This window comes from Oenanthe melanoleuca, chromosome 14 (genome assembly GCF_029582105.1).
Source record: "Oenanthe melanoleuca isolate GR-GAL-2019-014 chromosome 14, OMel1.0, whole genome shotgun sequence".
Classification (NCBI taxonomy): domain Eukaryota; kingdom Metazoa; phylum Chordata; class Aves; order Passeriformes; family Muscicapidae; genus Oenanthe; species Oenanthe melanoleuca.
The window spans coordinates 220,596-230,234 of NC_079348.1; the positions used below are offsets into that span (position 1 = coordinate 220,596).

General features: G+C 38.6%; 1 protein-coding gene across 1 annotated transcript; it reads right to left on the reverse strand.

Moving 5' to 3' along the window:
* Nucleotides 1-496: 496 nt before the first annotated feature.
* On the reverse strand, nt 497-9,490 carry LOC130259399 (3-phosphoinositide-dependent protein kinase 1-like). Its single transcript, XM_056503656.1, has 6 exons — nt 9,419-9,490; nt 9,005-9,178; nt 8,371-8,588; nt 7,496-7,553; nt 6,314-6,466; nt 497-5,713 (listed from the first exon to the last, which is right to left on the reverse strand). The coding sequence occupies exons 1-6, from the start codon at nt 9,488-9,490 to the stop codon at nt 5,606-5,608; spliced, it is 783 nt and encodes a 260-aa protein (XP_056359631.1). The 3' UTR covers nt 497-5,605.
* Between the last annotated feature and the right edge of the window lie 149 nt (nt 9,491-9,639).

The following is a 9,639-nucleotide window of genomic DNA, read 5'->3' on the forward strand; positions in this document are numbered from 1 at the left end:
CGGCGCCCTGCCCCTTTCCGCCCCTTCCCGGGCTTGGGCTCGGGCGGCGGCGCCCTGCCCCTTCCCGGGCTTGAGCTCGGGCGGCGGCGCCCTGCCCCTTCCCGGGCTTGGGCTCGGGCGGCGGCGCCCTGCCCCTTCCCGGGCTTGGGCTCGGGCGGCGGCGCCCTGCCCCTTCCCGGGCTTGAGCTCGGGCGGCGACGCCCTGCCCCTTCCCGGGCTTGAGCTCGGGCGGCGGCGCCCTGCCCCTTTCCGCCCCTTCCCGGGCTTGAGCTCGGGCGGCGGCGCCCTGCCCCTTTCCGCCCCTTCCCGGGCTTGGGCTCGGGCGGCAGTGCCCTGCCCCTTTCCGCCCCTTCCCGGGCTTGAGCTCGGGCGGCGCCGCCCTGCCCCTTCCCGGGCTCCGGCGGTCGCGCTCCCGGTTGCGGCAGGGCCGGTGCCGGCCTGGCCTCAGTACCCCGTGCCCCCCGACCCACGGCGGAAGGAAGAGGCGGAGGCCGCGCAAACCCTACATGCCTTTATTACAGACTACCAAGCATAAGTGAAATCCGTCATCCAGTCACTAACTACACATCTACAGCACAGAGATCTGTCGAGAAGAGAACAAACATTAAATTATGAGATATGATTAAATCATCGACCAATAGAAAATTTATATAATAAAGCCAGAAAAAAGGTGTAAAATATAGTTTACAATAATTATTCACATTCAAGGCTGTACATCAATACATACAACACCATGGCCCCGAACATGAATTCAATCCAAATAATTCATATATTAGAATTTAAATAACACAGACTGAAATAGAGGCCAACAAAAGCCAGCAAATAACCTTAGAAGAATAAAAATACAAAAGTGTGTATCTTATATCATTGCAGTATTTGCTTCTGTTTTTATGAGTTCTTGGAGGAGGGGAGATTGTTCTGTGGTTTTTTGAGGGAGGTCAGGCGTTTTGTTTGTTTGGGGTAGGTTTTTTCTTTTTTCTGTACATCACAGTTACAGCTACAAACCAGGTAGAGCATAGTACACATGTAACTGACTGCCATCAACCTGAAAACAGCATACAACTATCAAAACTGATTATGGTTCCTGATTCCTATTTTTTGTCTTTTGTCAGATATAGTAATTTTCAGTTCTGCTACCATTTTGAACATTCACCACATCAAGTCAGTTAGTACGTGGCCAGAGGAAGCTTTGTCAAATGGCAATCATCTACATACGTGGCCCAGCTGACAGACTTCTCTCTTGACCAGGGACAGGACTTAAGAAAATGACATGAAGCTGTGTCACAGGTAGTTTAGGTTAGGTGCCAGGAAAAGGTTTTTTCACTCAGAGGGTGGCTCAACACTGGAACAGGCTCCCCACAAAGCAGTCACAGCACCAAGCTTGCCTGAGTTCAAGAAGGTGTCTGGCACATTGCTAGGGAGTCCTGTATAGGGCCAGGAGTTGGACTTGATGGGTCCTTTCCAACTCAGTATATTTTCTTTATTCTAAAACCAGGCTATTGGGTGCTTAAGAACCTCTCCAACTGTTTGCTGCATAACAGTAATTTATTCTATAAAAGAGGAAACATTCTGAAATAATCAGTCATAAATGAAAACATGCCGTTTTGGGTCACCAAACTAACTGTCTATAAACTCACTTGATCAACTGATGGACAATCTGCATCATGAGGCTTTACAGAAGCATTTCCATTTGATTCATAAAATATTTCCATGAAATATTACAGGCATTCAGCAAAATTTCAGATATAAATATCACACCTATTCGTGCAATTTACTAGTAGAAAGAATGATCAGAATCCATCCAGAGGCCACATCTTTAGACAAATATAAATACACAACTTCTCTCCTCAGCAAGGTGTTGAAATCAAATGTTTTGTCCACAGGCCAAATGAAGTAATTGTCTTGACTTTACTAAACCATTCAAAAGAAAATGTGGGAAATTCTCATAATTTTTCAAAGTTCCCAGCACAAAATATAATTGTATCAAGCACATTAAATTAAGCATCTTGAACAATGAGAGCTGATTAGAATCATCACATCTTTGTTTATATCCACAATTCTTTTCAGACATATATAGCAGATAATTCACAATTAAATCCATGTCAGAAGAAGTAGAGTACAGTACTGATAGTTTCATTTTTTCAGCACCTAAGTGCCTAGCAAATGGAATCGCAACAGGCAATATCAGTTTGCTAACAATGCCTCAACATCACATCTGAAGTAACTCTTTCTTAATACAAAACCTTTACAAAACTGGACTTCAAGGAAAATGGTAAAAAACTAATTTCTCAGTTTATTAGTCTCAAACTTTTTGTGACTGAGCAGTAGTTATTTCATCCTTTCCTAAGCTCCACACCACAGAAAAAGATGGAATAAACACCTTTCTTAAGTTCAAATACCAAGCAAAATGACAACATTATTGACCAGATTCTTCATAAATGATTGGCAGTTGTTCAAATTGCAAGAGATGGAAGCAATCAACAGATTGGGTTTTCAGTAGGTCTGCAGTAAGGAGGAATCTTAAGAAGAGACTTCAAGTACCTATTTTTTTTTTTCTGCTTTGAAAACCTTGGATTAAAAGCAGAAAAATCACCTGGCCTATGTGTAGCTCTGAGAACCTCCCTTGCACATTTCATTCCCATGACGCACATGAGCATTTAAAATGGGTACCAGCCCTTCCCAGTATTCAGCACCTATCACCACACATTTAAGTGGACACTGGTAAAACATACTTGAATCCACTACTGCTTTGTGATGCCTCACTCCATACTCTTGCCACATTTCAGATTCTACATAAAGTCCAAGAGATAGAAATACCTCTCCCAGTAAAGTTCCAGTTCCTTTCCAAAAAAGGCAGTAGCTAAGTAAGACTGGATTAGGAATACTGAAGTTCTAAGTGGAGTGATGCCTGTAAAAGATGTTCACAGCTTTCAACCACAGATTGTCAAGTAAAAAAAAAAATAATAAAAAAAAAATAGACCTCTTGAATGCAGACAGCAGTCTTCCAGATACCTTCTTTACAGCTTACTGCTACAAAGATCTGTCTGGCTGAAATCTTTAGGTGGGCAGGATGAAAGCCTACTGAGAGAAGATTTTCAAGGTGTAAAAAAACATAATTAATTTGCTATGGTAAAATGACTAAACATGTTTAAGCACACCTAGATTTCTACCTAGCTAACAAGCCAATGGAAGTCATTTTGCCAGACTTTTTACATGAGGCCAAGTTTTGTCACACTGAACAGCAGTGGCACTGTGACTCTCCATCAGTGCCAAACTCTCCTATATAAAGCTGGGAATACGTCTGTCTAGATCTCTATACCAGAGACTAAAACCAAAAGTGGTAGGGTTGCCTCCAGCAGACACAACACATGGCTGGAATTTGACAGCTGGAGAACAAATGGATAGCACTGCAACAGACTTAAAATCCACATCGCCTTGGTTCGAATGGCACATACAGCTTACTGCAGACATAGATCTAAGGTGCACTGTGCTATTCAAATCTGAGTCACAATGAGTTACTTTGTACATGATGAAATTCCTCATGATGCAAAGGGAACACTTTTCTGTCTTCCTTAGCCATTTGCAGGATCCCTTCTCTCCTTTAAACACCAGACACAGTAAGCCAGGGATTTCCTTCTCTCAGGTTTCTGTATGTGGTGTGACACAGAAGACTACAGGAATGCAGTTGCTCCAAAAGAAAAGGCAACAGCACTGCCTCTTTTAAAGACTGGAAAGCTGAACTGTCATCAACTTCAACCACTTAACACAGTTTTTAGGAGTCCAATAATAAATCTCCTTCACCCTGTACAAGAAAATACTCAACATTCACGTATTTTCTGAGAAATCTGGTAAGCTATTGTTTTTAAAATACTGCTTTTTGAAAACAGTGGCCTATGAGTTTTTCCAATATTGTAGAGAAACCTTTCTTTGGTGGAAGGAAAAGCACATCATAGTATGACAACTCAAAATGCAAAGTAATGGTCTGTGTAGTGAGTGAATAAATAGGTGTGATGTTTATACCACTTTTAAAACAAGGAAGGAATGCCTTTGTCCAGACCTAGATCATTCTCATCTCTAAGGTTTAGGAACACAGGCATGTTGAAAACACCACTGGGAAAGTTTTTTTTACCACACAGGAAATCGTGTCTTTGTAGCACGACAAGAAATGTTTGACCACAAAAAACAGCCATAATTTGAAGAGGATAAAGGAGACGGATATGAAAAATATTCTCATTATATAGATATGCTTTAAGTACCATATATTTTCCCCTTTGTATCAATATTTGCCTTTCATTTTCTCACCAGATTACTTTATTATCTACATTTCAACTTCTTACATTTTTTCCAGAGTTCCTGAATGTTTGGCCAAGGACTAGAAATAGAACTGACATCTCATTACACAATGAGACAAAAAAAAATCAAGTAATCAATTACACAAAGTTTTCACACTTCCTTCTCTACCCAAGTAAATAGGCTGGCCCCACTAAAATGCACAACACATGCACACCCAGGAAAGAAAGCTTCTAGCCCTCATTTGCTGAAAAGGTGAAAAACTATTTACTATTTCAATAATAGCCTTTTCTCCCCCATACTAACTAGCTTCTCTTTTAGTTAGCATTAGTTAAAAGCATGCTGGTAAGTTTACTGTCCCTTGATTAAACACACATATGACTTATATTAAAATTTAAACTTAACGTAAAAAATGCTTCAGAAGCAAACATTTCAATTTTAGAAATTTCAGTGCTATGTTCAGCATTTTACTCTCTCAAAAAGCTTTATCATTGGAGCCTGTCTGCCAGACAAATACATCTGATTCATTCACAATTACTGAAGTACCACAAAAATCCTCAAACCAGAACTATGTTAGGAATTACACAAGGGTGCAACTGACCTGGCTACAAATGCCATATACCAATAAGCTGGGAGACTGTGAGCAAAGGAAGAGAAAACAAAGAGGTGGTACTTAGGAGAGGCATATAAAAGCTCCCTGATGAAACAGTTTAATGATAATCTGAGAGTCACAGAAAACTCCAGCCCCATAAAAATGCAAGGCTGGTACATGATTCACGTGTGTGCGTGTGGATTGGTTTTAACTCATTTTAAGTGAAGCTGGTAATGCAAGGTTTATCCACTAGTCGGCAGCAGAAACTGAACTGAAGTGCACAAAAGCAAGATCTTCACTGCAATGATATGCATGTGGAAGCCTCAACAGAAGCACAAAGAGCGAGCAAAGCAACCCTGAATTCCATTAGGTTTTTGCTTGTCTTCCTTTTTTTTTTTCCTTCTTAAAAAAAAACAAAACAAAAAGCCCCAAAAAACAACAACAAAAAACCAAAAAAAAACCAAAAAACAAAAAACAAAACCACACCAACAATTCCCTCAAAAAAACCCCAAAACCCCCAAACAAATAAAAGAAGAAAACCAAAAACAAAAAACAAAACCAAAACCAAAAACTAAAAAAACACCAAAAAAAACCCCCAAGAACATTTCAGATGTATGCTTCCCCTTGAGATGGCAATAGGTGGGTTGAAAAGATTCTTCTGATCGGCTGCACACGGAGTTCTAGCAGCAAGAAGGGAAACTGGGAAATTTTGGATGAGCTTTACTATTTTGCAGCATTCTGGTGGTATCTGTGCCGCCAAACTTCATGTATCTTTTTGCACCATTTATGAGCATTCCCACTTGGGTCCATCAGGTAATATGTCCTGTTTGGCTATAAGTGAACAACATTTTAATGATTATTCCAAACATAGTTTAACCAAAAAGCAATAGTCATTCTGCACCTACCAATAAAATAATTATTCAGAATTAGTTCATTAACTTTCTGAAAGTTAAATTCAATTACAGCTATATAACACTATATATTACTAATTAACCATACATCTGGCACCTGAATATTTTTAAGCAGTCAACTGACAATTTATTATACACCTCTCATGACTCACTACATACAAAGAGGGCAAAATTTTAGAAGTCCTTAAGAACGTCCTTCAAAGCCCAAAATCCACTTATGGTTTATTTAAACACTAATAATAAAAATAAAGTTGCAATTTTGTGATAAATGAAATGCATGTCAGAGTGAGTTTTTCTGTAATTTTTGTTTTATCATTTGATTTTGTATGGAGTTGTGGACTTAGTGCTTTTTTTTGGTTGACTTTGTTCAGGCTTTCGTTTAGTTTTGTTTTAAATTAGGACTATGAAATTTTGTATCTAAGCAATTATACTTTCTCCAGAAAAATCTTTTTGATAACTTACAGAAATCGTCCAAGGACCTTAGAGCAATTGACAAAGAAAATCCAGAAAATGAACTCACCGTGTGAACAAAAAATGTCTTAAAATTCTTGGCTTCTGGACGCAACTCTAAAGACCATGGAATTTCTCCTTTTAGAACTTTGTTGACAGGATCCACGTAATACAGGTGGGGCCCTTCTGTAAGTAGCAATTGGCGCCGACGTGCAAACAATCCCTAACAAGAAAAGTAGAAGCAGCAATGCAAAAAATAGAAAAAAAAATCCATAAGGGAATTAAAAATGAAAATTTACACATCTCCAAAGTGAACAGAGGCAGGATAAAACCAGCTCAGAGCTAGGATGGTATATTTGCATTTGGGGAAGTCTTTAATTTTACTTTACTCCTTTTTTAGGGTGCTGCAGTGCATTTCTGCTGCATGGAAAAACACAAGTACTATTTCAGGAAAGTATCTTCAAATTCTAGATAAATGTAAACCACCTAGAAGCAGAATCTATTTCTCAAAGAAACAATAGTCATGATTTTGTAGGAAAAAAAAAAAGACTACAAAGAAGCAGCTAGTAACTTAGATTCTTCTTTCCCCGTAGAACTTCTTTCCTCTAAAGCTGATGCAGACTATCTTTGCTTATCTGTAAAGTGCTGAAGTTAACACTTAGAGCTATTCTAATGCCACCTCTGCCTCTTTCAGGATAAAGGCACAAAGTCTGATTCAGGAAAAAGAAAGTTGAGAAAACAACACGGGCTTGTATTTAATTTTTTTGGTACTTTTGGTTCAAACCACATTCAGACATCCATCAAGAAAGAGTGTTTATTATATCAGACTGGGAGAAGAAAGAAGAGCAAACACTCATTTGCTACAATCTCAAAACAAAAGCATCAATAGCAGATTTACTTAGGCATTTCCAAGAAACCAAGAGCACATCACTAAATTAAAAAAAAAAAAAATCTACTCACAAGAAGACACTGAATCTTTAAAAATAACTGGTTTATAGGTGACAAATCGTTTAAACAAGAAAGCTTTAAAACAAGCTGCTTATTAATCTGCAACTTATCTATCTGCAACTCAGGACCACAAGGGCACACTCGGGCAACCTCACGCATGCTGGGGCACACTAGGGAAAAGCTGGCACACTTACACACACTCAGGCACACTCGACAACAATCAGGCACACTTGGGCACACTCAAAAATTTGTTGAAAACTTTGACAGCTCAATCATGTTACAGGAAATTAAGAAAAGCCCTTACCTTTCTTTTGTCCACTGGACCCATTTTTAGGATTAAGTTATTCTCTACAAACTGATGCCTTAGAAAAAGAAAAATAACTATTACTCCAGAAGTAATTCTTTCACAGAAACAGCTACGATGATCAAGCAGTTTTTCATGTCACTCCTTAGCATGTTCTTTTCCATGAGAGTCCTGAACAACTTTAGTACATGAGTTTTGGACTCTTCCTTAGCCCAGACCAGAGAGTTTTTTCTAAAATTTGACAGGGGGTAAAAAAACCAACCAAACAAAACCAAACCCAACCAAAAATCCAGATTTGGAAAAACCCAACAAAACAAAAAACGAAAACAAAAAATTAACAAAACCAAACAAAACAGCAACAAAAAAATAAACAAGAAAGCCCCAAACAAACCAACCAAAAATCCCCGAACGACCCCCCCATCCCACCCCAAGGAACAACAACAATGACAAAAATCCACACATGAGAGACTTCTCTAAGAGTGAAAAGAAGTGCTGTTACATAGTCTGGAGGTACTTTGGTTAGATATCCACAAAGTATTATCATGCAAAAAATTCTAACAACTTATGGCATCTGTAAAAAAGAAGAACCTTTTCTAGTTCTAGGACTGTAGAGCGAAGACTCCGCAGCACAGGACAGCGTCATTCTGCCTATCTTATAAACACACTCGACATCATCTTCTAGACCTTATAAATTTTAGAAATATAATATTAGGGTTTAGCTGCTATTGCTTTAAAAATAGAATCCAAGAAAAATCTAGTTGCTAATTGTACTTGAAAGTACTTAAACTGACAAATATTAATTTGAATCAAAATCACTTCTTTTTCAGGATTCTTTATTGCTGTGCAAGTTATTTAGCTACAGTCAAAGATCCTACCAAGGATTTCCACCAGCTTGTTTTGCCAGAAGTAACCTCTTTTCATCTTCAGAAAACTGTAAATCCAGCTCAAAGGAATTGTTGTCAAGATCATGGATATACTGTTCAATATTTCCTCCTGATGTCTGTGGTGTACTTGTCTCTGCAGCAGACAGTGAATGGGAAGAGGCAGAACTAGAAACTTGCATGCAACCGAACTGACTCAGGAGATTGTCATACTAAAGGAGGAAACAAAAGTGAAGTAATTAAATGTCTTTTATTAAAAAGCTTATTTTGCACTAAACTGTGGCTTTTAATTTTAAGCATGTTTTTGTTTATTTTGCTTTTGGGCAAAATCCCAGCTTATTCCCTAAAGATCAGCAGGCATTTATGCAAAGTAGGACTGATCAAAAACAAGCCAGCCTTGTGTTTTCAAAATACTCACTTTATCAGAAAAAAAATGCTGACTGAAGTAAAAATTTAACCATTATTAAGAATTTAGATTCTTAATAATTAAAATCATTAAAATCTAACTAAGTAGTTTCAGTAAAAATGTTTATATTTCTATTATTTATTTATATTAAAGTTCAATAGTTATGCTATAATGGAAGTCTCAGGCAGCATCAGAGCTGAATATAGTAGTAGACAAACATACATTTCCATAACAGTCTTCATCATCCTCCGACATGGCAGGTAAATACGCTGTAAGTTTAGGGGGTGTCTGAAGATGTAGGTTCTCCCACACAATGGATTCGAAGAAGGGGTGAGCCTTAAGAGGTCCATATCCTCCCATTTCTTCACAACCTAATCGGTTGGCAGCATCTAGAACCTAAGCAAATTAAAATTAAGATGCATAAAATAATGACAAAAGGCAAGAATTATTTGCCTTTGCAAAGCACCATGTGGAAATGTAAAAGCAGTTTGTCCCTCTGCTCTAAGCACACATATCTATAATATAAAGAGGTTGTTTATAATAAAAGACGTTATTTGTCAGTATGTCTTGTCAACAAGATTTTCTACTAGATCAGCTCTCAGCTCTAAGGATAGGAGCACTTCTTTAGGTCCACACAATTTTTTGGCTTTGCTTTTTTGTAAAGAAGGAAACAAACATACAGAGAAGGCCTGATGAAGCACACCTCATGTAAGTTTAGTCCACCATCACATTCTAGTGATGCAAGAAGCTGCGGAAACTATAGTTGGTGTCAAACATCAACTTCTCAAGCACCTCAAAATGACACAGTTCTCAGGATACAACCAGGTTAATGCAAACTGGACTTCACCACTCAGGAG